General features: G+C 50.4%; 6 protein-coding genes across 6 annotated transcripts; 2 read left to right on the top strand and 4 right to left on the bottom strand.

The window, feature by feature from the left end:
- LOC104145805 (histone H1.01) lies at window positions 1–2,632 on the bottom strand. The gene has a single exon (XM_009677552.2). It carries the CDS (start codon window positions 2,596–2,598, stop codon window positions 1,930–1,932), a length of 669 nt encoding a protein of 222 aa, XP_009675847.2. The 5' UTR covers window positions 2,599–2,632; the 3' UTR covers window positions 1–1,929.
- Window positions 2,633–8,271: 5,639 nt separating this feature from the next.
- LOC138066833 (histone H4) lies at window positions 8,272–8,862 on the top strand. Its single transcript, XM_068939637.1, has one exon. The coding sequence runs from the start codon at window positions 8,312–8,314 to the stop codon at window positions 8,621–8,623; it is 312 nt and encodes a 103-aa protein (XP_068795738.1). The 5' UTR covers window positions 8,272–8,311; the 3' UTR covers window positions 8,624–8,862.
- Window positions 8,863–10,311: 1,449 nt separating this feature from the next.
- LOC138065782 (histone H2A type 2-C) lies at window positions 10,312–10,800 on the bottom strand. The gene has a single exon (XM_068931191.1). The coding sequence runs from the start codon at window positions 10,715–10,717 to the stop codon at window positions 10,328–10,330; it is 390 nt and encodes a 129-aa protein (XP_068787292.1). The 5' UTR covers window positions 10,718–10,800; the 3' UTR covers window positions 10,312–10,327.
- Window positions 10,801–11,327: 527 nt separating this feature from the next.
- On the bottom strand, window positions 11,328–12,350 carry LOC138066841 (histone H3). Its single transcript, XM_068939693.1, has one exon. It carries the CDS (start codon window positions 12,064–12,066, stop codon window positions 11,656–11,658), a length of 411 nt encoding a protein of 136 aa, XP_068795794.1. The 5' UTR covers window positions 12,067–12,350; the 3' UTR covers window positions 11,328–11,655.
- Window positions 12,351–13,236: 886 nt separating this feature from the next.
- On the top strand, window positions 13,237–15,410 carry LOC138066842 (histone H2A type 2-C). The gene is made up of 2 exons (XM_068939703.1): window positions 13,237–14,575; window positions 14,990–15,410. Exon 1 carries the CDS (start codon window positions 13,321–13,323, stop codon window positions 13,708–13,710), a length of 390 nt encoding a protein of 129 aa, XP_068795804.1. The 5' UTR covers window positions 13,237–13,320; the 3' UTR covers window positions 13,711–14,575; window positions 14,990–15,410.
- LOC138066847 (histone H4) lies at window positions 15,177–15,768 on the bottom strand. The gene has a single exon (XM_068939743.1). It carries the CDS (start codon window positions 15,725–15,727, stop codon window positions 15,416–15,418), a length of 312 nt encoding a protein of 103 aa, XP_068795844.1. The 5' UTR covers window positions 15,728–15,768; the 3' UTR covers window positions 15,177–15,415.
- Window positions 15,769–25,205: the final 9,437 nt, after the last annotated feature.

The raw sequence follows: 25,205 nt of genomic DNA on the forward strand, positions 1-25,205 counted from the left end.
ATGATGACCATCTTTGCTACTGAAGTATACCTGTTGTTGGACTGTTCCCTGTCAAAATCCACTACCTTCCGACTAGTTGTAAAGGGCTAGAAAACCACAGTTGACCCATTCTCAGTCCAGCGCTAGTAGTTGGCTGAAACCCTGTAAGAATTAGTGGATGTGACTCCCAACAGCCTCAGTTTATGATAACTGCAAGAGTCTGTTAAGCACATCTTCACCCCAGATAAAGGCAAACGCTTGTGAGCTCAGGAATTTGAACTGTTCGGGTTGCAGGATATGGCTGGATAAATTTGAAACGAGTGTGGGATGCATGTGCGGGTGCTCATATGTATAGAGGGAGACATACCTAAGCAAGGAAGAAAAAAAAGTAAAATACCACCCCCCCCCAAAAAAAATAGATGCAGCCTAAGTGAGAATGGCAGAAGCAGCTTAGGAACAGCTTTTGAGGAAGATGGCTTAAGAGGAGAGGTTTTCGTTTTTATTTGATTCACTGTCAGTACAGACATTTAGGATGCTGGCGTTCATTGCAAAAATACAAACGCACGAACAATGCAAAATCTGATCCCACAATTTCTCCTCTAAACTGCAGAGACACTGTATTCGGGTAACCACTTCGGGAAAAGGAGGTAAGCTGCTACGGACTTGAGATCACCTATCTTTGTTAGGACCCGAGCAGAAAATCCCCTGAAATTCCTCCTCCTATCTGCCGAGGAAGCGGTGATATATCACTATTATGACTGAAAGCGAGGAAACGCAGCTTTTATTCTTACCGTTTTCCTGAAAGCTTCTTAAGGGCGTGGGGGCGGGAGGTAGAGGGGGATTTCTCTTGAAAGCAATAAAGGTGAAGGAAGAAAGGCACGGTCAAGGAACTGGGGAAAGGAAAAAAAGGAGAGGCTGGAGGGAGAGAAGCTGGGAGGGTCCGTGCGGGAGGGCCGGGGGAGACGCGCCGGAACCACCGACCCCCGCGGTTTCCACCGCAGGCGGCGGCGCCTCCGAGCGGCTCCGCGGCGGAAACGAGCCCCGGGGCACCCGGCGAGGGACGAGCCCGGCAGCCCGGGGCGCAAGGTTCACCTCCGCGAGGTGCGGGCGGGAGGGAGGCAGGGGGGGGCAGCACCATGGACTGGTCGAAAGGCGCGGAAAGCACCCGTGCCGCTCCGAGCCGCTTGGTCCAGGGGTTTTCAGGGGAGGGGAGTTCCTTCCAGGAACTTCCTCTCCAGGGGAGTTTCCAGGCGACAGATTTTGACTGGGAGCGAGAAAGTCTAGAGCACGGAAGGTAAACACGTACCCAGGAAGTTCATAATCGTCTTCCGCTAGGCAGGGGAAGCCAGTGCGTGTTGGATTAGAGACGGGGCGCCTATATAACCCGAAATCCCCTGTGCATCAGAAAAGCCTGAGAGCCCGGGCCAATCTTTGCGCAGCGCGGGCTTTTCAAAAATCAGCAGCGCTCCGGGGCGCGGGCGGGAGCGCATCCGAGCGCGGCTTCTCACCCCGGCAAGCTGATGGGCGGAGATGAGCGTAGGCAGCCGCGCCCGGCCCTGCACGGCAGCCGTGTGGTCACCGTCAGCTCCGGTCGTCCAGCTTTGATAGGGACTTTGGGCTCGCACTGATTTCTCGTGAGTTGCGCGAAGCTCTCTGCATCACTCCCGCCGGGATGCGTTGAAATAAGCTAGACGTTCCGCGTGCCGTTGTCAACACTGGGACGGAGCTACGCGGTACTGGTGGAAAACATGAACGCAGACAGCGTGTGCTGTTTATCTAATCGACTGTAAACAAAAACAGTGCATAAAAAATCAAGTTAAACATGTACAAAAATTACAGATATCCTTCAAAAAATTAAAGTGTTTCAGCTCTTTTTAGGAATAAGTGGGGTGGCTCTTAAAAGAGCCGTTGGGTTTATCTGCCAGGCAGATGGGACTCTTCCAATATCATTCACTTCTTCTTGGGCGCCGCCTTCTTCGCCTTGGCCGCCTTAGGCTTGGTCGCCTTGGGCTTGGCAGGCTTGGGCTTCACCGCCTTCGCCTTGGCCGGGCTCTTCGCTGCCTTCTTGGGCTTCGCAGCCTTGGCCGCCTTCTTGGGGCTCTTGGCCGCTTTCTTGGCCGCGGCGGCCGCCGGCTTCTTCGCCTTCTTGGGGCTCTTCTTCACCGCCGCCGCCTTCTTGGGCTTCTTGGCGGCGCTCGCGGGCTTCTTGGCCGCCGGCTTCTTGGGCTTGGCTGCCGCTGCCCGCTTCTTCGGGGCTTTTTCTTTGGTCTCGCCCGGCTTCTTGTTCAGCTTGAAAGAGCCGGAGGCGCCGGTGCCCTTGGTCTGCACCAGGGTGCCCTTACTGACGAGGCTCTTGAGCCCCAGCTTGATGCGGCTGTTACTCTTCTCCACGTCGTAGCCGCCGGCGGCCAGCGCCTTCTTGAGCGCGGCCAGCGAGAGCCCCTTGCGCTCCTTGGAGGCGGACACGGCCTTGGTGATCAGCTCGGTGACGCTGGGGCCCGAGGGCTTGCGGGCTTTGGAGCCGCCCGCCGCCTTCTTCGGCTTCTTGGCGGCCGCTTTAGCCGGGGCAGCGGCGGTGGCGGCCACATCGGGCGCGGCGACGGGAGCGGTCTCCGACATGGTGGCGGGCGCCTCCTGCAGAGCCAGCGGGAACAATAGCGGCGCCGGCCGCCGCCGCCCCCATTTATAGCGGCGAGACGCGCGCTGATTGGTTCGCGGCCGAGCCCTGCCCGCCGCCGGCAGCGGCGCCGCCGCTCAGGCTGTGTTTCTTCCAGGTCCAAAAAGTGCCTTTTCTCCCCGAAACCTGCCACCGATGCACCCCGTTTCTTGCAGGAGAGGAGGGGAAAGCGGGTCCTTCCAGTGAACGGAGTTTCCCGTTGGAGGGAGTAAGAATGAGGGAAAAGTGACCCAAGAAACGCCGCGGCGTGCAGCCGCGGCGACCCGGGGAGAGAGAAACTTTCGTTTTATCTTCTAAATTAAAATTATGCCATTCTCGCTATCAGGACAGCCAGCATGAAAACTTGTGCTTTAGAAGGTTTTCTCCCGATCAGGACAGAAAAAGGAGTGGTTTGAACAGTTGGTCTCGGGGTAAATCGGTATTAAAGCGGAGGAAGTAACACAGCCTCGCCCCGTGGTCCCGGACGCGGATGCAGAGCTGTCTCCCTTGGCCGAGCCGCTTCCCTCCAAAATCAGCTAAGCCCACTTAAGTAGTTTCTCTTGAAAGACCACGAAATATTAGCTAGTGCCTTATGGAGAGACGTTTGTGCTTTAATAGTGTGTGTTTAAGCCGATGTTACTTTACGCTTGCTTAAGTATTCCAGTGGAAGAAACAACCAGGATGCCCCTCTCTGAAGGCTGGTGTTCCTGTTGCTGCGCTTTCAATATACCATCTTTTTTTTGGGGGGGGGGAGATTGCTTCTTTTTGTTATATTTCATTGGGAGGGTAGTTACTGTTACTGTATACCGCCCTTTAGTTTTAAACTGTAAAAATAATAATAATGATAATAAAGTCTTCATATCACGAGTTATTAAAATTCATTGTGCAATAAAGTCTGGGTTGGAATGAAAACTTGAACTGGAGGGAGAGTTTAAGCTGAAAATCCACTCAACTAGGGGGTATGTTCTTTCATCAGGATATATTATTATGCAAAACTGGTTTCTCTGCTCTAGTGAATGAGTGCTGTTGTTGGAAGCGTATTGCACTGATAATAGCACCCTGTGAATTTCCTCTTTGATCCTTTCAGGAGTAAGATAAGAATTTAAATCAGTTCACGCGGGTCCCTTCCCCAGGCAGTGGTAACTGGATATTCCAAAAAGAGACGAGCTCTAACTTTCTCTCTTCAGATTTCCCCCTTCCTCTTTAATAGTATGCTGTTTTCTTCCTACTCTGAAACAGTTAACAGCCTGCTTGCAATGATATGGTGGTTCACACACCAGCTATTAAGGTACCATCAGCTCCTAAAAAGGGGGAAGCAGCCCTATTCATGGCTAAAAGAAAATGTAGCAGGAGAAATGAAATAATTATAGCGTACAGTGTTCCAGCGGCCTGGGACTGTGAAAATACACAGATACGCTGTCTCGAATCTCCACTTGACATTAGAGAAATTTAATATTCTTTCCTGATTACACGTTTTGCTGAAAACTGTTATCTCCAAACAGTAACAGTAGCTATATCATGAAAGCATGACCCTTCTGAATATTTTAAATAATTGTTTCTTCTTAAAGACAGTTCTACTGAAAAAAGGAAATGTGCAATCTCTACATTTCAGCACAGACTAGAATTATTCTAGAAATTTAATATACTGATTTTTTTTCTGTGGTTGGAAGTGAAGTAAGGGAGGAAACACATGACAGTGTGAAGTGTCCCAGTGTATGCAAATCAGCCTGTAAGAGAAAGGTATATACCTGTTTCAGGGGATCTGAATGTAATGACAAGCATGACAAATGCAAAGTGTGAGGCTGTAGAATTGTATATCACATGTTGAGTAAACACAACTAGAAACTAATTTCAATGCCTATTTTATCTGCTGGTTATTTCTGCTCATAGTGTAGTAACTTATGGTCTTCAGTGGTCTGACTGGATACTTTATCATAAGAATTGCTGACAATCTGAGGAGAAGATTTGTTCTAAACTGGTAGAGTGATCCCATGGTAATAACGAATGGAGATTTCAAGCACTCACAGAGGCAGTGCAGTTATGGCCTTTACAGCTCCCTAGTCCATTAATATCTTTCTACAGGTGGCTTGCTTGTTTCTTTTCAAGCTATCTACATAAGACGATAGCTTTCTACCACTTCTCTGGACTTCTATAGGGGAAGAAGTTTTATCATCCTTACAACTCTTCAAAAGATTCCTAGTAATCCTTTTATTTCATGATATATGTTTATATATAAAACCTCTCATACACCTGGAAATAGAAACAGAGCAGTTTTTAGTTTCATTATCATGATAATTTCTTGATTTGCTTGGAAATTGGATTGTACTTAGAGTCGGAGCTCCTGAACCCTTCATTGGTTTACACAAAATGTATTTCTGCACATAGCAGATTATTTCACTCCACTGTCCTAAGTCAATGACTAAGAAAAGACCAATCAGTAGTATCAAGGTATAGGTTCTCATAGGAGAAAACATTCGGAGCTCCCCTAGAATGCAGGTCACACCAGGAATGAGCACACACCAGAAGACAGGAAGGACAGAGCTTAGTGTTGCATCAATTCACAGATCATTCACCTGCCTCTGGTACTTTTATTCAGCTACATTTCACAGCTGGACTCTCAAGTACAACCATACGAATATTCTAAGTGGATTTGAACTCCTCAGCCACTCTAGGCTAACAGTTTATTTTTCAACTACTGTAGGAACAGTGCAGAACACAGTAGTTCCAGCAAATCTGTTTTTCTTGCAGTCTGGAAAGAGACCAGTCAGCTGCCTTATATGTGTAGTATTTAAAAAGTCTGGCTTCCAGACATCACAAACATCTCCCAAGGCAGAGAGCGTGTGCACAAATACAAGGAATTCAGTTACACAAGCACAGCAGGAAAGCTTCTCTAGGCTTTGGTCTTCCATTATTTCTTCAGGTAAAAGTTGCGTTTGATTCTTACGCCTCCGTTCTCTCTCCCTTCCCTTTTAGAATCAGCAAGTGTCAATAAAAGTATTAAAATATTGTATGAAAACTGGAATTTGTTACTTTCTAGTCTGGGGAATAAATATTGTGTTTTGGGAATTAAAATCTTCACTTTATTAGCACAGGAATATGGAGAGATTCTAATTAGCATTTCATTAAAAAAATAAGTGGGAAAATAAGCCCATCGACAGGAGTCTCATGGTGATTAAACAGAAATTTGCAGAAGTATTGTATTTATTAGAAACAAAATTAAAAGAAAAGAATAAAACTCACTGCCTTTCGTTCTGTTGGTACTTCCAGCATATATATGTTATCCAGGGCTAGAGTTATCTCAAATAACATGAGACTAAGGTGGGTTCAAGTTCTGCATCAAAATCCCACTTTAACTTTGGACTAGTTCAACTTTATCCAGATTGCTTACTCAAATTGAATATCAAGCCTTGCTTCTAGTCCAGAAAAGAACACTGCAGACAGTAACAAATTATTGTCACCCTGTGTTTTAATGCCTTCTTTTAAAGCTCATTCTAAGCACAGATGTTCTAATCTTCAGTAAACTTAGAATAATTACTACCTTTTCCTTACAAGAATTCATAGGCTTCTGTTCTTTCCCTTTGTACCTATTAATAGTGATTTTCCAAGCTTTCCTTCCCACACTGATTTACTAGGACCTGTAATAAATGTTGATGTAATACTTCCAGTGTCACCATGAGCAAGTGAGAGGCAGCCAATTTCCTCACCATGAATTGTGGCTTCCACAATGTGGAGGGTCTTGGCTTGATATACTCAGGATTGCAGGGCAGTCTTACTTCATTCTCCTGACATATTGCTGGGTATTAGCCATAGTTCATGGTGGGATGTACATTTCAAAATGATCAGAAGGGTCTGTATTCCAAAATTGAAGGACATCTTAAAATCCTGTTTTGTTTTATTTTCTCTCTTCTTTCTTGTAACAGAAAATGTCTCTTTATCAGGAAACAAAAACTCTATTTAAATTGCAAAAAGACCATCCAAAGACTGATGAAAATTATTTCATTGTTCCCCAGCCTTGTTCCTCCAGCACTCTCAGAGGATTAAATCACTTATCTTCACGAAGCTATCTGCTCCTCCAATGGACTGCATCTTTTCATTTTATTTTTCTTATGGAAGCAGCAGGAGCAGTTTCTGCTACAGCAGCAGACCTAATGGCAGCTGCTGGAGCTGGCTCTGTGGCACAAGAGTGAGGATGACAGAAGTGATTTACGCTTAGCCCACAGTATTGATCTAAGAATAGGTACGGACTAGAAAGATAGAATTGTTCTGCAGGTCACAGATTCCCAAAGGTGACTAACAGCATTTTTCTAAAAATTAGATTAGAGCTCCTGCCAGAATTGCAGGGTTCATACATGACAGAGGCCTCCTTGTCCAGAGAGACAGCTATGGTCCTTTGGCAACCTCGGCAAAAGCAGACAAAGTTTTTGTCCAGCAGCGAGTGAAGTCAAAGATGCTTGGGAAGTTCCCAATGTACTTAGATGTCTATCTGTCTGTCTATCTGTTTTTCTTTCCCACAATGTAGCAAAAGCAGTACACAGAGATCCCCAACTCCATGGATAACAGTCAGGCTACCTCATGTTATTATATCATTCTCCAAGCCCTTTTACTGAATACTTTACCGCAGTCCTAGATCGAAGAAGTATTTATTCACAGAAATAAATGCTTCACTAGTTTCTCCAAAGCCTATTACAATCACTGCTGTCATTTTATTCTTCGGTGATGCAGCTCCATCTAGAAAAAAATTGTAAGAGGAGAGCTTAACACAACTTTTCTTCATCTATATAAGCATAAATTGTTAATTGATTTTGTGGTAAAAGACATACACTACAATTCCTCCACTAATTCTGAAAACTTCTCTTGTCCTTTAACAAGATTGATGAAGACTTTTACTGGTCGTTTGCAAGACAAAAAAGGAAATATTTCACTGCCACCTAATGGCTAAATACTTGCAGTGGAACGTAGCAAAGATGTCTCGGCAGCGTCTTCCGAGTTTTCAAAAGTGAAATTTATTCGTTTTCTAGACCTCAAGAATTCAGATTACAGCTCCAGCAATGTAAACTAGAATCCCATTTCCGATATTTTCTAAAATTTTTAAGCTCTACACATATAACAAGATTAACAGTTGAAGTCTTCAGCGGGCAAAGGTAAAAGAAAGCGGCTGCGAAGCCCTTTCGGGGGCCGCGCGCCCCCCACGCCGGCTCGCCCGGACGCTCCGCGCGGGCCGCAGCCCCGCCGGCTCCCAGCGCAGCGGCGCGCTCGCCCCACGGCGCCCCCGCCGGCACCGCCGCCCCCGCGGGCGCCGGGCAGGGAGCGCGCCGCCGCCGCCGCCGCCCGAGCGAGCGAGCGAGCGAGCGAGCCAGGCCGCTGGCCGGCCGCCCGGCCCCGGGGGCGCGCTCGGCCCCAGAGAGGCGGCCAGGCGGAGGCGGCAGCGGCGCCGCCGCCGGCCCAGGACCGAGCGGGGCCCCGGGGAGGTGGCCGAAGGCGGCCAAGGGCGAAGCCCGCGCGCCGCCGCCGCGCGCCTCCGGGAGCGAGCGCCTCCGGCCCCGGGGCGGGGCGCGGGGATCGGGCCCGCCCCCGGCCGCGCCCGCCCCTGCTCTCAACCAGGTCGGACCGCTGGCTATAAAAGGCGCGGCGCGGCAGGCAGCGGCTCACAGCTCGGGGCGGGCGGATCGGTGCGTGATGTCCGGCAGAGGCAAGGGCGGGAAGGGGCTCGGCAAGGGGGGCGCCAAGCGCCACCGCAAGGTGCTGCGCGACAACATCCAGGGCATCACCAAGCCGGCCATCCGCCGCCTGGCGCGGCGCGGCGGCGTCAAGCGCATCTCGGGGCTCATCTACGAGGAGACGCGCGGCGTGCTCAAGGTCTTCCTGGAGAACGTCATCCGCGACGCCGTCACCTACACGGAGCACGCCAAGCGCAAGACGGTCACGGCCATGGACGTGGTCTACGCGCTCAAGCGCCAGGGACGCACCCTCTACGGCTTCGGCGGCTGAAGCTCTTTTTCCCCCCCTTCTGTGGTCTGCGCACGCTCTCGATAACAACCCAAAGGCTCTTTTCAGAGCCACCCACTGTTTCTGGGAAAGAGCTGGGGCGCACTACTTGCTCGGGCAACGCCGCGCTGTCCTTGGTTCTGTTCTGCTGTTCAGTGCTTCCCTTCCTCCACCGGTTCGTTTCCCTACCCCCATCTCTTCTTCCTCCTTTTTCCTCTCCCCCTTCCCCCCCCGGCTCCCCCCGCCCCCGAAAAAAAAAAACAACCCGGTCTGGGCAGGCGAGGTGAAGCTGAGACCGGCTATCTGCGCCAGTCAAGCGTTCGGCTGCGAGCGCCCGCGCTGCCTCTTTCCCCTTGTTGGCGGTATGGGGAAAAAAAGGAGATTAGGGTATTATTCAGTCCTTGAGAGGTAGTTCACAAGAGAAGGCCCTGAAGGAAGGAGCAAGACAACACTATAAGGCAACCAGATAAGGAAGTACCCAAATAAACCTGAAGAGAACAAAAACAGTTGATAAACAGGGGAGAACTACTTGAACTACGGGTGAACTGTCCTAATCAGCATTAGGAAAAACCCCCACCTACAAGCAGGGAAGCCCCCTGCTGCCAAAGCCCCTTCCCCATAGGGCATGCGTAGTAGAAAAGGAGGCTACTGTGACTTTAAACGACGGTGAGCCCTAACAGAACCAATGGGAACAAGGATGACTTAGTATAGTTTGCAAAACTATTCTGATAACTGTTGCTTAAACTCTATAGAGTGTAAGCTGTGTAGTAATCAGGTGTGCCAGCTTCGTGGCCTTACCACCTAGCACCCATCTCTGCGCGGAAGTGAATCAAACAAAATACCTCGACTCTGTGTGTTCTTCGGCTCATTGCACAGCGGGTGGAAGAACCCTTCTTTGGGACAACACCCTCCCGAGCGATTCCGCCTCCTTTTCGAGCCGTTGAAGAGCTGCCTGCGGAGGAGCTCCGTAGCTGAGGGGCCGCTCCCCGCCTCAGGCGGGCCCGCTGCAAGCCGGCGGCTTCCCCGCGGCGTTCTCGGGTGCTAGGAAGCGCTAGCAGCTGCCGGGGCCTCGCTGCAGTAGCTCGGCTGGCAAAAGCACGAGTCGAAGACCGGGCTCTGCACCGCCGCGTTCTCCCCCGGGAGCAGCGGAGCCCTCGCTTCCTCCTCTCGGCTCGCGCTTCGGGCATGAGGAAAGCAGCTGCCCGGCCCGCCCGGGGCCGCTTCGGCGGGCGGGCGGGCAGGAAGGGACCGCGCCCTCGCGCACGGCCGATACGGGCCCCGCTATCGCTCTGCGGCCGGGCCGGCCCCTTCCCCCAGCTCCGAGCGGGTTCAACGCCCGCGCTCTTTCGAAAAGCCCGCGCTGGGCAACGACTGGCTCGCGGCCGTTTCCGCGCCCCGCGCGCTTCCTGGCCGCCCCCGCCGCGGACACGCAGCGCTCCGCCCCCTGGCCGGGCCGGGGGCCCCGGGAAAACCCAGCCTTCTCCCGGCGACACACGAGCGCTCCCACAGCCCAGCCCCGCCCCGCCGGGGCGGCCGGAGAAGAAAGACCGCCCGCGCCACCAGGCTGCGCCCCACGGGAAACACGCGCACGTCCCTCCCCCAAGGCCCGCTCAGCAGCGATTCGAGCTCCTTCTCGACACCGTGGGTGGCTCTGAAAAGAGCCTTTGGGTTTCGCTTTTTTGCTCTGGGCGCTTCTCCGCGGTCCGTTTACTTGCTCTTGGCCTTGTGGCTCTCGGTCTTCTTGGGCAGCAGCACGGCCTGGATGTTGGGCAGCACGCCGCCCTGCGCGATGGTCACCTTGCCCAGCAGCTTGTTGAGCTCCTCGTCGTTGCGGATGGCGAGCTGCAGGTGGCGGGGGATGATGCGCGTCTTCTTGTTGTCGCGCGCCGCGTTGCCCGCCAGCTCCAGGATCTCGGCCGTCAGGTACTCCAGCACGGCCGCCAGGTACACGGGCGCGCCGGCGCCCACCCGCTCCGCGTAGTTGCCCTTGCGCAGCAGCCGGTGCACGCGGCCCACGGGGAACTGCAGCCCGGCCCGCGACGAGCGCGACTTGGCCTTGGCCCGCGCCTTGCCGCCCTGCTTCCCGCGCCCCGACATGCTGCTGCTGCTCCTGCTGCCCCGGCTCGCTCGCTCCCTACGCGCTCACCTCCGGCTCCTACGCAAACAAGCGGTGCGTTCCCAGCGCCCTGACGCCCGCCCTTATATCCCTTCCCTTCGGCGCGGCCAGTGGCTCCTGATAGGCCGAGGCGCCGCTCGGCGGACGCACGGCCAATGGCGAGGCGAATCTCGTCCCTCACCAATCGCCGGGGCACAGCGGCTCCCGTCGCCCCGCCCCGCCCCGCCCCCGCGCCCTCGAGGCGGCCAATGCCGGCGGGGGGCGGCTCTAGCACACGGCGGCCGCGGAAGCCCGGCCCCGAGGGGGCGGCTCCCTCGGAGCACCCGGCCGCGCCTGGGCGACGGGGGACGGGAGGGGGGGGGTGTGGGGAGGGGGGAACGGTTTCCTGGAAGGCGCCGGGGGGGAGGGCGAGAGAGAAGGCGGCAAAACTTGCTCCTGTTATTCCTTGTTCGGTCCTTTCCCGCGGAGGCTTTCACCCCTTCCAACGCTGGCACACCCCAAAGCTTTTCAGCCTCCGAAACCATACCCGCTTCTTTGCGGCAACAAATCGATACAGGAAAAAGAAACACACGCACGCACAAACACGCAGCCTTAGAGCAGCACTGTGTTTGAACACAGCCGCCTCTCCTCAGTTCGTTTGAGTGCTTAAAGGAGAGACAAGACTATTCTTTTTTTTTAAATAACGCAGCCTTCTCTCAGTTCATCATCATATCTAAACATTTAGTCGTAGTCTGTTACAGTTGTAATGATCCTAAGACAACTTGTATCTGCTTCTACAGCAATTCTAATATTAAATTTAGTCTTCCTTTTTTTTTTCATCAGTGTTACAGCTCCTTTTCTTGTGCATGGAGTGGCTCTTAAAAGAGCCTTTGGTTCTTTACGAAAATATTTTGAAATCAACTGAGTGCTTTAAACCATTTTATGCACGCTCGCCGCGGATGCGGCGGGCGAGCTGGATGTCCTTGGGCATGATGGTGACGCGCTTGGCGTGGATGGCGCAGAGGTTGGTGTCCTCGAAGAGCCCCACCAGGTAGGCCTCGCTGGCCTCCTGCAGCGCCATGACGGCCGAGCTCTGGAAGCGCAGGTCCGTCTTGAAGTCCTGCGCGATCTCGCGCACCAGGCGCTGGAAGGGCAGCTTGCGGATCAGCAGCTCCGTCGACTTCTGGTAGCGCCGGATCTCGCGCAGCGCCACCGTGCCGGGCCGGTAGCGGTGCGGCTTCTTCACGCCGCCCGTGGCCGGCGCGCTCTTGCGGGCCGCCTTGGTGGCCAGCTGCTTGCGCGGCGCCTTCCCGCCCGTCGACTTACGCGCCGTCTGCTTCGTCCGCGCCATCGCTCAGACACAAGCAACTCGTTCTAAGGCAGAAAATACTCGCATAGTGTCTGCGCACCAGGAGTATTTATAGAGCCGTTCTCCTTCCTGATAGGCTGATACCTACTTGCTTAATCTCATTGGTAGATTCAAACTTTAAAAATCCCGCCCTTTGGCGCCTGTATTCTTAACTGTGGGCTACCAGCTGAATAAATAAAATAATATCTATTTCCTTTGTTTCATCAAGTATATTTGTTTTTCTGGAAAAGCTCATGTAACATTGCTTTTAAGTTTTTGTCTTGTTTTTGTTCATATTTTACTATGCCCTTTGTTTTTAATGCCTTTTAGTTCCCTCCGAGTAATTTTTTTTTCTTTTATTATTCAAATATACGCCTGAAACTTCAGTACAGAGTGAAAAACTTATTAACAGACTTAACCATATTAACAGACTTAAACACTATTTCTCAGAGCAATTGAAACATATCGGCAAATTATTGAAAAAAACGAACTATAAGAGAAAAATGTAAAACACAATGGAGAGAAACTCAAGGTAACAAATTAGTGTTGGAATCTTGTATTACTTTGAAAAAATAGTCTTGTCTCTCCTTTAAGCACTCAAACGAACTGAGGAGAGGCGGCTGTGTTCAAACACAGTGCTGCTCTAAGGCTGCGTGTTTGTGCGTGCGTGTGTTTCTTTTTCCTGTATCGATTTGTTGCCGCAAAGAAGCGGGTATGGTTTCGGAGGCTGAAAAGCTTTGGGGTGTGCCAGCGTTGGAAGGGGTGAAAGCCTCCGCGGGAAAGGACCGAACAAGGAATAACAGGAGCAAGTTTTGCCGCCTTCTCTCTCGCCCTCCCCCCCGGCGCCTTCCAGGAAACCGTTCCCCCCTCCCCACACCCCCCCCCTCCCGTCCCCCGTCGCCCAGGCGCGGCCGGGTGCTCCGAGGGAGCCGCCCCCTCGGGGCCGGGCTTCCGCGGCCGCCGTGTGCTAGAGCCGCCCCCCGCCGGCATTGGCCGCCTCGAGGGCGCGGGGGCGGGGCGGGGCGGGGCGACGGGAGCCGCTGTGCCCCGGCGATTGGTGAGGGACGAGATTCGCCTCGCCATTGGCCGTGCGTCCGCCGAGCGGCGCCTCGGCCTATCAGGAGCCACTGGCCGCGCCGAAGGGAAGGGATATAAGGGCGGGCGTCAGGGCGCTGGGAACGCACCGCTTGTTTGCGTAGGAGCCGGAGGTGAGCGCGTAGGGAGCGAGCGAGCCGGGGCAGCAGGAGCAGCAGCAGCATGTCGGGGCGCGGGAAGCAGGGCGGCAAGGCGCGGGCCAAGGCCAAGTCGCGCTCGTCGCGGGCCGGGCTGCAGTTCCCCGTGGGCCGCGTGCACCGGCTGCTGCGCAAGGGCAACTACGCGGAGCGGGTGGGCGCCGGCGCGCCCGTGTACCTGGCGGCCGTGCTGGAGTACCTGACGGCCGAGATCCTGGAGCTGGCGGGCAACGCGGCGCGCGACAACAAGAAGACGCGCATCATCCCCCGCCACCTGCAGCTCGCCATCCGCAACGACGAGGAGCTCAACAAGCTGCTGGGCAAGGTGACCATCGCGCAGGGCGGCGTGCTGCCCAACATCCAGGCCGTGCTGCTGCCCAAGAAGACCGAGAGCCACAAGGCCAAGAGCAAGTAAACGGACCGCGGAGAAGCGCCCAGAGCAGAAAAGCGAAACCCAAAGGCTCTTTTCAGAGCCACCCACGGTGTCGAGAAGGAGCTCGAAGCGCTGCTGAGCGGGCCTTGGGGGAGGGACGTGCGCGTGTTTCCCGTGGGGCGCAGCCTGGTGGCGCGGGCGGTCTTTCTTCTCCGGCCGCCCCGGCGGGGCGGGGCTGGGCTGTGGGAGCGCTCGTGTGTCGCCGGGAGAAGGCTGGGTTTTCCCGGGGCCCCCGGCCCGGCCAGGGGGCGGAGCGCTGCGTGTCCGCGGCGGGGGCGGCCAGGAAGCGCGCGGGGCGCGGAAACGGCCGCGAGCCAGTCGTTGCCCAGCGCGGGCTTTTCGAAAGAGCGCGGGCGTTGAACCCGCTCGGAGCTGGGGGAAGGGGCCGGCCCGGCCGCAGAGCGATAGCGGGGCCCGTATCGGCCGTGCGCGAGGGCGCGGTCCCTTCCTGCCCGCCCGCCCGCCGAAGCGGCCCCGGGCGGGCCGGGCAGCTGCTTTCCTCATGCCCGAAGCGCGAGCCGAGAGGAGGAAGCGAGGGCTCCGCTGCTCCCGGGGGAGAACGCGGCGGTGCAGAGCCCGGTCTTCGACTCGTGCTTTTGCCAGCCGAGCTACTGCAGCGAGGCCCCGGCAGCTGCTAGCGCTTCCTAGCACCCGAGAACGCCGCGGGGAAGCCGCCGGCTTGCAGCGGGCCCGCCTGAGGCGGGGAGCGGCCCCTCAGCTACGGAGCTCCTCCGCAGGCAGCTCTTCAACGGCTCGAAAAGGAGGCGGAATCGCTCGGGAGGGTGTTGTCCCAAAGAAGGGTTCTTCCACCCGCTGTGCAATGAGCCGAAGAACACACAGAGTCGAGGTATTTTGTTTGATTCACTTCCGCGCAGAGATGGGTGCTAGGTGGTAAGGCCACGAAGCTGGCACACCTGATTACTACACAGCTTACACTCTATAGAGTTTAAGCAACAGTTATCAGAATAGTTTTGCAAACTATACTAAGTCATCCTTGTTCCCATTGGTTCTGTTAGGGCTCACCGTCGTTTAAAGTCACAGTAGCCTCCTTTTCTACTACGCATGCCCTATGGGGAAGGGGCTTTGGCAGCAGGGGGCTTCCCTGCTTGTAGGTGGGGGTTTTTCCTAATGCTGATTAGGACAGTTCACCCGTAGTTCAAGTAGTTCTCCCCTGTTTATCAACTGTTTTTGTTCTCTTCAGGTTTATTTGGGTACTTCCTTATCTGGTTGCCTTATAGTGTTGTCTTGCTCCTTCCTTCAGGGCCTTCTCTTGTGAACTACCTCTCAAGGACTGAATAATACCCTAATCTCCTTTTTTTCCCCATACCGCCAACAAGGGGAAAGAGGCAGCGCGGGCGCTCGCAGCCGAACGCTTGACTGGCGCAGATAGCCGGTCTCAGCTTCACCTCGCCTGCCCAGACCGGGTTGTTTTTTTTTTTTCGGGGGCGGGGGGAGCCGGGGGGGGAAGGGGGAGAGGAAAAAGGAGGAAGAAGAGATGGGGGTAGGGAAACGAACCGGTGGAGGAAGGGAAGCACTGAACAGCAGAACAGAACCAAGGACAGCGCGGCGTTGCCCGAGCAAGTAGTGCGCCCCAGCTCTTTCCCAGAAACAGTGGGTGGCTCTGAAAAGAGCCTTTGGGTTGTTATCGAGAGCGTGCGCAGACCACAGAAGGGGGGGAAAAAGAGCTTCAGCCGCCGAAGCCGTAGAGGGTGCGTCCCTGGCGCTTGAGCGCGTAGACCACGTCCATGGCCGTGACCGTCTTGCGCTTGGCGTGCTCCGTGTAGGTGACGGCGTCGCGGATGACGTTCTCCAGGAAGACCTTGAGCACGCCGCGCGTCTCCTCGTAGATGAGCCCCGAGATGCGCTTGACGCCGCCGCGCCGCGCCAGGCGGCGGATGGCCGGCTTGGTGATGCCCTGGATGTTGTCGCGCAGCACCTTGCGGTGGCGCTTGGCGCCCCCCTTGCCGAGCCCCTTCCCGCCCTTGCCTCTGCCGGACATCACGCACCGATCCGCCCGCCCCGAGCTGTGAGCCGCTGCCTGCCGCGCCGCGCCTTTTATAGCCAGCGGTCCGACCTGGTTGAGAGCAGGGGCGGGCGCGGCCGGGGGCGGGCCCGATCCCCGCGCCCCGCCCCGGGGCCGGAGGCGCTCGCTCCCGGAGGCGCGCGGCGGCGGCGCGCGGGCTTCGCCCTTGGCCGCCTTCGGCCACCTCCCCGGGGCCCCGCTCGGTCCTGGGCCGGCGGCGGCGCCGCTGCCGCCTCCGCCTGGCCGCCTCTCTGGGGCCGAGCGCGCCCCCGGGGCCGGGCGGCCGGCCAGCGGCCTGGCTCGCTCGCTCGCTCGCTCGCTCGGGCGGCGGCGGCGGCGGCGGCGGCGCGCTCCCTGCCCGGCGCCCGCGGGGGCGGCGGTGCCGGCGGGGGCGCCGTGGGGCGAGCGCGCCGCTGCGCTGGGAGCCGGCGGGGCTGCGGCCCGCGCGGAGCGTCCGGGCGAGCCGGCGTGGGGGGCGCGCGGCCCCCGAAAGGGCTTCGCAGCCGCTTTCTTTTACCTTTTTTATCTTTATTTCAGAGATACAATTTCCCACAATTCTCTCTTTTTTTTTTTGTCAGATTTACTCCTATTTTTTTAAAATATGATAGAATCTTTGCTTTAATTTGGATAGCCTTCATCATTGATGCCAGGAGGTAGTAAACACTGATTTACAAGCCACAGAGCTTCTTGTCTATTTTTTTTATCTTCCTTGCAGAACAGCCGAGTACACAGAGAGAGGTCTGAGCTTGTTCTCAAGATTATCAGGTATGGAAAACATTTTAAAGCATTGAAGATTAACCGCTGATGAATAAGGCTACAATTTCCCTGACTCTTTACTATTTTTCTTGTTTTTTTCCTATACACTGAACATCCAGATGCATTCTGTTACAGTATAACTTGTATAAGATGTAATTCAAGCATTTAGCTCAGCTATTTAACTTTTTTTAAATACTATATTACTTTTTTCCACCAAGAACTTCTGGAATTTAAGCCTTTGATTTCCTTTACCAGTTAAAATTATCTACATTAATATCAACATTACTCTAAATGTTTTATTTCTAATATTATTTAGATTATTTGCTATGTTATATTTCTTTTCCATTAGTGCGCATATTGTATTATCTTGGTATTTGCATCCCACAAAAGCAACATTTTGGAAGTGTTTGAAAAGCTTTTCATACTTAATTCTGAAAATTGCACAAATAAGCAAAAAAAAAAAAAAAAGAGAGAGAGAGAGACCATGCCAACATACTTTGGGGGGAGTCTCATCTTGCACCAATTACAGGTTTTCTTTGTGTGGAAATATGATGTGTTTAAAGTCTGATTTCACGTCTCACTAGTAACATCTCCAGTGGTTGTGTTTTCCCATGCTATGTATTGCTACAATGACTTCATGATTAGATTAACCATTACTATAATGATGGAGCCTTACCTTCATGTCTTCCATAGTTATATGATGCTTCTGTTCCAATAATAACTGCTTCTGCTGATCCCTGTAAATTGTGTAGTGGATTATATTTTCTCCCATTATTTTGTTTTTTTACATGACCTGTTTTACACACAGAGCACTTGGTAAGCCAGGAAGAATACAAGTGGGTGAGTGGCAATGAACTGTATGTAAGCAATATGTTTTCATGCATGTGTAACCAAGATGTGCAGAAGACGTTTAAACTTCATCTACATATGTCATGAAATTTTATTAGTAGTAATAACAACTAGCTACAGTTTTCTAGGCTAAGATAGCTGGTCCAAAACCTGGCTACATGCTCACTATGGCTACTGGTCACAGAGAACAGTCTGGGTTTGGTGTCCCTGCCAATTTCTAAATACAGTTCAAGGCCTTCCTTGCTTCATAAGTGAAGAGAGCATGTAACAAAGCTTTGTGACTGGGGTAATGCACTGGACTACCACTGAGTTTGGAATTATCCTCAGTGCTCTAGTAGCTCGCTAAGCATGCGTACACAGCTCTCTAGGACTGCACTTGAGAGCAATATCTGGGAGGTCAACCGGACCACTGTATTTCCAGGCTCCAGGTCCTCTAGTATATTGCATTCACAACACCCTGCATGGTGCATTGGGCAGCTGTGGGAATGCCATCTGTTCCACAACCACTTGCTGTATGCTAAACAAAGCCTTCTATTGTTTATGGTGATATAACTTGTCTGTATCACAGGTAACCCATTTTTTTCTGTATAAGCAACTTTAATACAACAGATTGATACAGAAGAGCCTCACAAAGGACTTAAGTGCAAATAAGAGATAGCAAAAATTTCCAGACAGGGAAGTACTTAACTTCATCACTGGACAACCATGGACTTGATCAGTTCTTGTTAAAGACCCAAACTATCCCCTCTCCAAGACACCTAGAATGTGCATGAGTTGACTATTGACTATTGCTGCTGCTAAGGTCATACTAGCCATGTCTCAGTAATTTTGAGGCTGTGTCAGAAGAACTCAATGGTAGCATTGAGAACTGGCTGCTAAATATAAGATGCAAAAGGTCACCTCCATAGCCTTGTGCTAACAATAACATCAAGAAACCGACTTCTAAGGCTTTGTCCCAGACCAGAAACAATTGTGCATCTTCTTCTAGAAGATGTCTATGCAGGACTCTCAGACTTTGGCATCACTGGCAAGTCCACAATGGGTTTTATCAGTATAGATTTGGAGAAAATGCTTTATTTTCTATCCTGTGTTTGGAGTGTTGCTTCATGTCAAGTCCTGGATGTCTTGGTCACACTGTAAAATCATAATATATCCATTCAGACCACTGCTACTAATTGGCCTAAAATTAGTCATGCACACTAAGTGCACAACAAAACTGGATACTTCAGCTGTGTACATGATATCCCCATGTTATCAAATATCTCACATCATTCTGGGTGGATAAGCATTCCTTCTTTCATGTATTGTGTTTTCCTTTCACCAGTGCACACTGCTAATGACAATATTGCTCTTTGCTGGTATAGTTCAACATCATGACTCTGAAAACCAAGCAGCTGTCATGACTGCTAAAGCCATACCTCAGTTCCTGCTGGCTACCCTCACAGCACTCTTTTTAGCAGCATAAGGCCTACTGGGGCTAAGAGATGAGCATAATTCCAGCACAGAGGGTGTGCCTGTGATCACCATGGCTAGACAGAGCCGTAATTCTCCACACAGAGACAGAGGGGAGCCCTTCAAGATGAATGGCTCAGGGACGTCTTTGTGAACTCTGGAAAGCCTTTGTCTCACCAACTTCAGCATTTAGTTCTGCCTCAGTCACTGTGTCTCCAAGAGGCAAAGTCTGTGTGAATGATATGATCTAAAAATATAATGATGAGGTCATTTTTTCCCAGCATCTTTCAGCTGAGACATTTTATCCAGGAATATCTTTGCTTGGCTCTGAAGACTCCTGGTTCCCTTCTCTTTGTCCTTTCAGATGCCTTCTCATTCCTTCCCCTTCAGACATATTTTTTCACCTCTCTTTGGCTGCAGGAAAGAAGTTTCACCTCACCCTCTCTGCTGGTTGCCATCTTGTCCCACTTCATCTGCTCCACAGAAAGTGTACTTCCCAGCTCCTCTTGTAACACACACACACACAGAACACACTTGACCGTACATAGACAAGATGCTCCTTGAGGACCATGTACTATACATGCCCATCAACCGTATGCCCATCAACCGTTTGCCCATCTCCCACTCCCACTGTCCCTGCTCCTCAACCTTTTCATATGTATTGAGCTAAAGATATATCCTAGACCACGGGAAAGGAGAGGTGCTATGTCCTCAGAAAGCAGTCAACAAACATACACAAGAAAAATCATCCTTTCTGACTCATAGCGTCCCTGGGCTACCAGTCACTAGGATGTAAGGAAACATTTTGATGCTATATCAGTTATTGCCTTGTTCTTATGTCCTTTTTCAGTGGCTACTGTCACTGATGGGATGTTGGCCTAGATGGATGTTTGGTATGAATCACTGAGGCTGTTCTTACAGTGTTATGATCTTAAGTCTCTGTCCAGAATCCAGTATAAGGGGCAGCAGAATCTCAAAGTCTCCCCGGGTTGTATTGCCCATTCACTTCTCCCCACTCTGGATCCTTCCTGATGCCCCTAAATTCAGGACAGAGATGCCCTGCCATCTCCCAGGCTTGTGGCTTGTGTATGCCTTCTTTCCCCTGATATTAACCTAATCCCGCATGAGCAAGTGTCTCCTTCAACACTGAAAAGGCTATAACCAGGTGGCAGTGGCACCCAAGGGAGAAGGAAGTGAAAAAGCAAGATTTAAGACCGGTCTCAAGAATCACCATGTTAAGAAAATAATCACATATTATAAAATGAAACAAAAATCCAAAAATCTGATTGTTTTAAAGTGAGAGAACCCTTTCATTTAAATAAACATGCATTAGATCTGGACAATTAATACCAGAATTACTCAAATGATTACCTTACTGATCAACAGTCCCTTTCCTCAACAGCCTTGGGTGTTTGGGACTGTGAAGTTTCCTTTCTCACAGGTGCCTCCTATCGTAGTTCAGGTGAATTCAAAAGCCTGACTGGTTTCTCTTTACTTTCCACCTTTGTACAGCTGAACGCATGCTTATCCCCTCTACTAGCTGTTCAATGTTGGCCTTGTGTGTTAATTTTACAAACCAAACAATTAAATGTAAGAAGTTACAAACTGTTGACCTCAAACTGCACACAAAAGTAAAGCTTGTTATTCTACTCCTTATTTCACATGCCCATCTCAAAACTTCATTGGTTTTTTGGTGTTAAAACCAGAAACATTTATGTCAGGAAGACCAAGGTTTACACATGGAAGCCAATCCTTCTTTCTGAGACCAGCTCAGATGAGCCAGGTTGCAGGCAAAATACATGAAATAATAAAAGGCCAGGCCTTCCTCCAGAAGGTACTTGCACTATACGGACATATCCTCATCAGTCTGTGAAGCCAAATTCCTGACTTTCTACACTGTCTGATCACAGGAGTGCTGGGTGACAGGCCTTATTTGTATATCATGGGGAAGCCCAGCCACCAGCCAGCCCTTCCAGCATCCCTGGCAGGCTGGATTACCTCCTAACTTGGGACAGTGCTTGCACAGCTGTGAGTCTAAGCTCTGAAAAATACAAGCTATGCCTTGGCACCCTTACATATTGAATACCTCTTCAAAAGCTTTTTGGTTTCTTCTATGGGAAGACAGGCAGGCGATACTGCTGGCACCTGTAATACCGTGTGATGCTCCTACTCTGGAAGGCTGGTGCAAACAGCCATATCTGGAGTTAGCACCTGCTTCACCCCCACAGCAATGAGGAAAACAGGCAAGGCAGCATCATTTAGTGAGAACACCCTCACATGGTGCCTGAGAGAGCACTGTGGCTCTCAGAGATGGCAGATGTCCAGCCTTCATGGTGCTTAGGTGCCATCATCGCTGGCTCCATGGCAAGAAGTGGCTCACCTGGCAACCCAAATATACCGGGTGGACAGTCACATTAGTTCCTGTGACCAGTCAGATGATGGATTGTGGACCACCTCCACAGGCACCTATATGCCTGAGGCCACTTTGTGCCCCCACAGTGCCAAATATGGGCCATAGCCCATTTAGGTCCATCAGGCTGCTATCTCCCAAGACCAGCATTGCACTTGCCAGCACACAAGTGGGAAAGGGTGGAGGACAGGAAGCATGCAGGAGTAACTGGAGGCAGAGCGAGTTTCTCAGCATTGCTCTATGTGGGCTGCTCACCTGTCTGAGCAGCCAGGCTTCAGTGCTGATGGAAAAGCTGTGGCAGAACCTTTACTTGGCAATGTTTATTGTTATTAAAGGCAGGTGGAAAGAGACACTGGAGATCTGGGAAGAAATGATTTTTTTTTTTTGGAAAACTGTGGCTGAAGAAGTTTCTATTAACTGTCCCTGGACAGTTGTCTCAGGGCCCCAGGTCCTTGATGTCTGGTAGGTGACTATATTTAAAGCATTCCAGAGTAGTGCAGAAGACTCTGTCTACTGCCTTGGATAAATTTTAGAAGACTAAAGTACTTTAAGACATTAGTAATTCTCTTCTTTGATATCTGACTGACAGTAAGGACCTTTTCTTTGCCTATGTGTGACAAAAGGAAAAATGTGTTAGTCTGGCCCAAAACAGAGGTTCCTGTACTATATACAACAAAGTGCATCTTTTTCCCTCATTAGCTGTTCTAAAAGGGTTTTGGCTCCTGCATTTCCCCTCCCCATGAAGGACAGCCTTCACAATATCTCCTAAATATTGCCATCTCCTGGTTTTGGACTATGGGTTTTCAATTTCCAAATGACACACCATAGTAATGATGAAGGGAGGCTACAGAACATGCCCATACCCTTAACCAAGAGTACAGGGAGGAGGGTGCAACATTCCAGCAGGCTGAGTCTATGGGGACAGTCATCCATTGCCCTACCCTATCTGTCCTGCACACTCTAGATGTTTAGCCATACACGGGCTTAAATAGGCCTTATGTGGCCTTGTTACGCTTAGTAGTCTTGACAGCATCCGGAGCAACATTAGTATTATGTAGGCAGAGCCTTGCTTGCTGAACTGCAATAAGTTTGTAGTTTGGTAGGCACCACTTTAAAATTACTTTTGCTAAGGGTTAAAAGCTGTTAAACTGTGCTGGCTGGTTTGATCACAAAAGTTATTACATTGTAACTTGGATGAAGGATGAAGTCACTGAGGGCAAGTAAGGCATGGGAGTAACATTGCAGTATGAGTGTAATCCCTGCTGCAGGGAGTATTTATACTTTAGTCCCAGGGAGCATATATACACAGGACATAGCACAGCGTAAAGAACTTCACCAAAATCTCTCTGGAAGTTGTCACTGGGAGGAAGGAGAGGAGTTGTGCACACAGATTTAGCAGCTCTACCTGCCCTAGCTCTCTCGGAATGACCAGCCACTGGACTCAAGTGCTGCAGACAGAGCAGCCCATTAACCATGTTAGTGTGGCTAGCTCTCATGCTAACGCTTCCTAACAAAATTGCTCGAAAAGACCAACTGCAATGTTACCTCTCACTATTGCAAATATATTTAAATATAACCTGAAGCTCATTTTCTGGGGAACAAGTACTGGCAGGTCCTGAACGGGAGATGGGAATATCTGATAGCTCTCAGGTGCAGAGCCAGCCTGTGGCTGTGGTTCATGTATCTGCTTGCTTTTGCCACGAAGCCTTAATAGATAACTTCAAAAGCCAGATAGAGCTGGGTATCCGGATGGAGTGGCTTGCAGAGTTTGGATTATGATCTTGGGCAGGTATGGACATAGTGTGGCCCGCTGCAGTGCCCACAAGGTGAAGAGACTTGAAGTTATTCAAATATAGCAAATGCTACAATGATGCCCTCCTAAAAATATCTCTGAAGATCCTAACGACATTATCCCCCTGCTCTAATGAATAATAAAGTCTGCTTCCCTCCAGCCTCCTTATCAGGAAAGGCAAACTACATGCTAGAGTCTGTGTGGTGACCTTCTTGTTAAGCTCTTTCCACAATACTGTGTGCCAAAAACAGGATTATTCACTTTTCTCACTTGCTCACCTGGAGCTGAAACTGCCATTCCTGCCTTTTTTGTAATCCTCCATCACATTTTTCTCTTTGCCTGACTACAGCCCTCAGTTCCTTCTAATCCCTCTGCTCTGACTGTGCAGCGATCTCCTGCTAAAAGTGTCAAAATGCACCTTAACTTTCCTAAATTATGGTCCTGCATATATTTCTTCCACGTGGAGAAGAACACATAGGCTTCAAGCAGCGATTCTGCACAGCCAAAGTTATTTCCTTTGTTGCAAAGCCATTAGAAAAGACAGAGCTGAGCTGCTGCCTGCACTGCAGAGCTTTTCCAGTTACTTTAGTTTATTTTAGGATGGCAGGCTTAAACTGTTGTGGATCCAGAGCTGCTACATAGGCTAGTAGCTGCCCTTGTTGGGAAGGGGGAGAGCGTAGCAGCCTCTGGGAGAAAAGGCAAACAACTCGGATGGCGACCATTTTAGCCATCTTAATTTCGGCCACCAGTAAACATTAATCGCCACTTTGTGAAATCGCCACATACAGCTGAATGCTGGAGTATTTAAGTCTCCTCCAACGAGGCTACTGAAGTAATTGTTTTCAAGTTAGGAATAACAAGAGTAGGTAGGAATGATTTTCATGTTGCTGACATGTCACTAATGCTCTATGTTCCTCCTTCATCTTGAGGTGCTGTGAAGCCTTGGTAGCTGGGTAAATGTCATCTCCTACTGTTACCAGTTTATTTCACTATTTAATGAAGTTTCTGGAAAGTTTCATTCATTGATTTAGGAATGGAAATATGATGCATGCTTTATATAAATATATGTGTGTGTGTGTGTGTGTGTGTGTGTGTGTGCACGCGTGTGTGTGAATGTGCATATAAATATATATATATATATAAAAATTTTACTTCCAAATTTTCTGATCCCTGACAGTATATCTTCAAATCTACATCTACTCTAACTTATTGTAATCCTGTATCCTTATCTTGTGTTATATAATTTTTAAAAAACAAGCCCCTCAAAGTCCCAATTTGATTAGCTCTTCTCTCAATTATCTTCCTGTTGAAGTATTACAGAGCTCAGGAGCACCTTTTCTGCAACCCGCTGCATTATATTTTTCCTCCTGGGGGAAGGCTGCAATTTTTCACTTCATTATTTTCATTCAGCTCCATACTCACTGAAGCCCAATTTTATAGTAATAAAAAAAAATCCTCATGTTATATATACATTTAGTATTGATAAAATAGTAATTTTAAATGAAACAATGAGACAAAAATAAGATTACACTTTCCTAAGACTGCATATTCATACAATCTGAAATTATTATTGCTAATATCTTTTTCAATACTGTGTTTACATTATACTTTATATCTGGTGCTGTCAAAGAAAATGGGAGGACAAGGCCAGGGTGGAATGCTTGTGTGATTCTTAAGTAACCATTAAAGACAATGGAAAATATACGTGGTCATAATCAGGTAAAGATTAATGAAATTTTTACTCCAGGGCTCCACTCTCTTCAGCATATTGCATAATCTTCAACCAGATGTCAATATTGATTGTATTCCTCCTGCTTTTATAGGAATGCAGTGTGGCCTACCTAGTTAAACTCGGGTAATCACAAAGAGCTTTAGCTGTTCTGAAAAGAGATCCTCATTTCTGTGATGAGCCTAAAATGCTTAAGGAAAAGCTAGATTTTTTGCCTTTTTTTCTTTAAGCTAGAAGATTCAAAATTGGCTTTAGATAAATCTTTATGTAGATTTACAGGGTGAGGTGTTATAAGAGAAGTAATGAGGTTTTAAATTCTATTGCTACTAGAGAAAACATACAACAAGATAATACTCTCTGGGCAGTAAAAGCATAACAACATAACTGTTACATTAGGTCTTACACATCTTAAATTACTAGAGAGACAAATATATAATTTCACTAAATATCACCAGTACTTTATGAG

This window comes from Struthio camelus, chromosome 1 (genome assembly GCF_040807025.1).
Source record: "Struthio camelus isolate bStrCam1 chromosome 1, bStrCam1.hap1, whole genome shotgun sequence".
NCBI lineage: Eukaryota > Metazoa > Chordata > Aves > Struthioniformes > Struthionidae > Struthio > Struthio camelus.

What these genes read in the sequence shown, in the direction of transcription:
- LOC104145805 (XM_009677552.2), bottom strand. Translation starts at nt 2,598, where the DNA reads ATGTCGGAGACCGCTCCCGTCGCCGCGCCCGATGTGGCCGCCACCGCC.
- LOC138066833 (XM_068939637.1), top strand. Translation starts at nt 8,312, where the DNA reads ATGTCCGGCAGAGGCAAGGGCGGGAAGGGGCTCGGCAAGGGGGGCGCC.
- LOC138065782 (XM_068931191.1), bottom strand. Translation starts at nt 10,717, where the DNA reads ATGTCGGGGCGCGGGAAGCAGGGCGGCAAGGCGCGGGCCAAGGCCAAG.
- LOC138066841 (XM_068939693.1), bottom strand. Translation starts at nt 12,066, where the DNA reads ATGGCGCGGACGAAGCAGACGGCGCGTAAGTCGACGGGCGGGAAGGCG.
- LOC138066842 (XM_068939703.1), top strand. Translation starts at nt 13,321, where the DNA reads ATGTCGGGGCGCGGGAAGCAGGGCGGCAAGGCGCGGGCCAAGGCCAAG.
- LOC138066847 (XM_068939743.1), bottom strand. Translation starts at nt 15,727, where the DNA reads ATGTCCGGCAGAGGCAAGGGCGGGAAGGGGCTCGGCAAGGGGGGCGCC.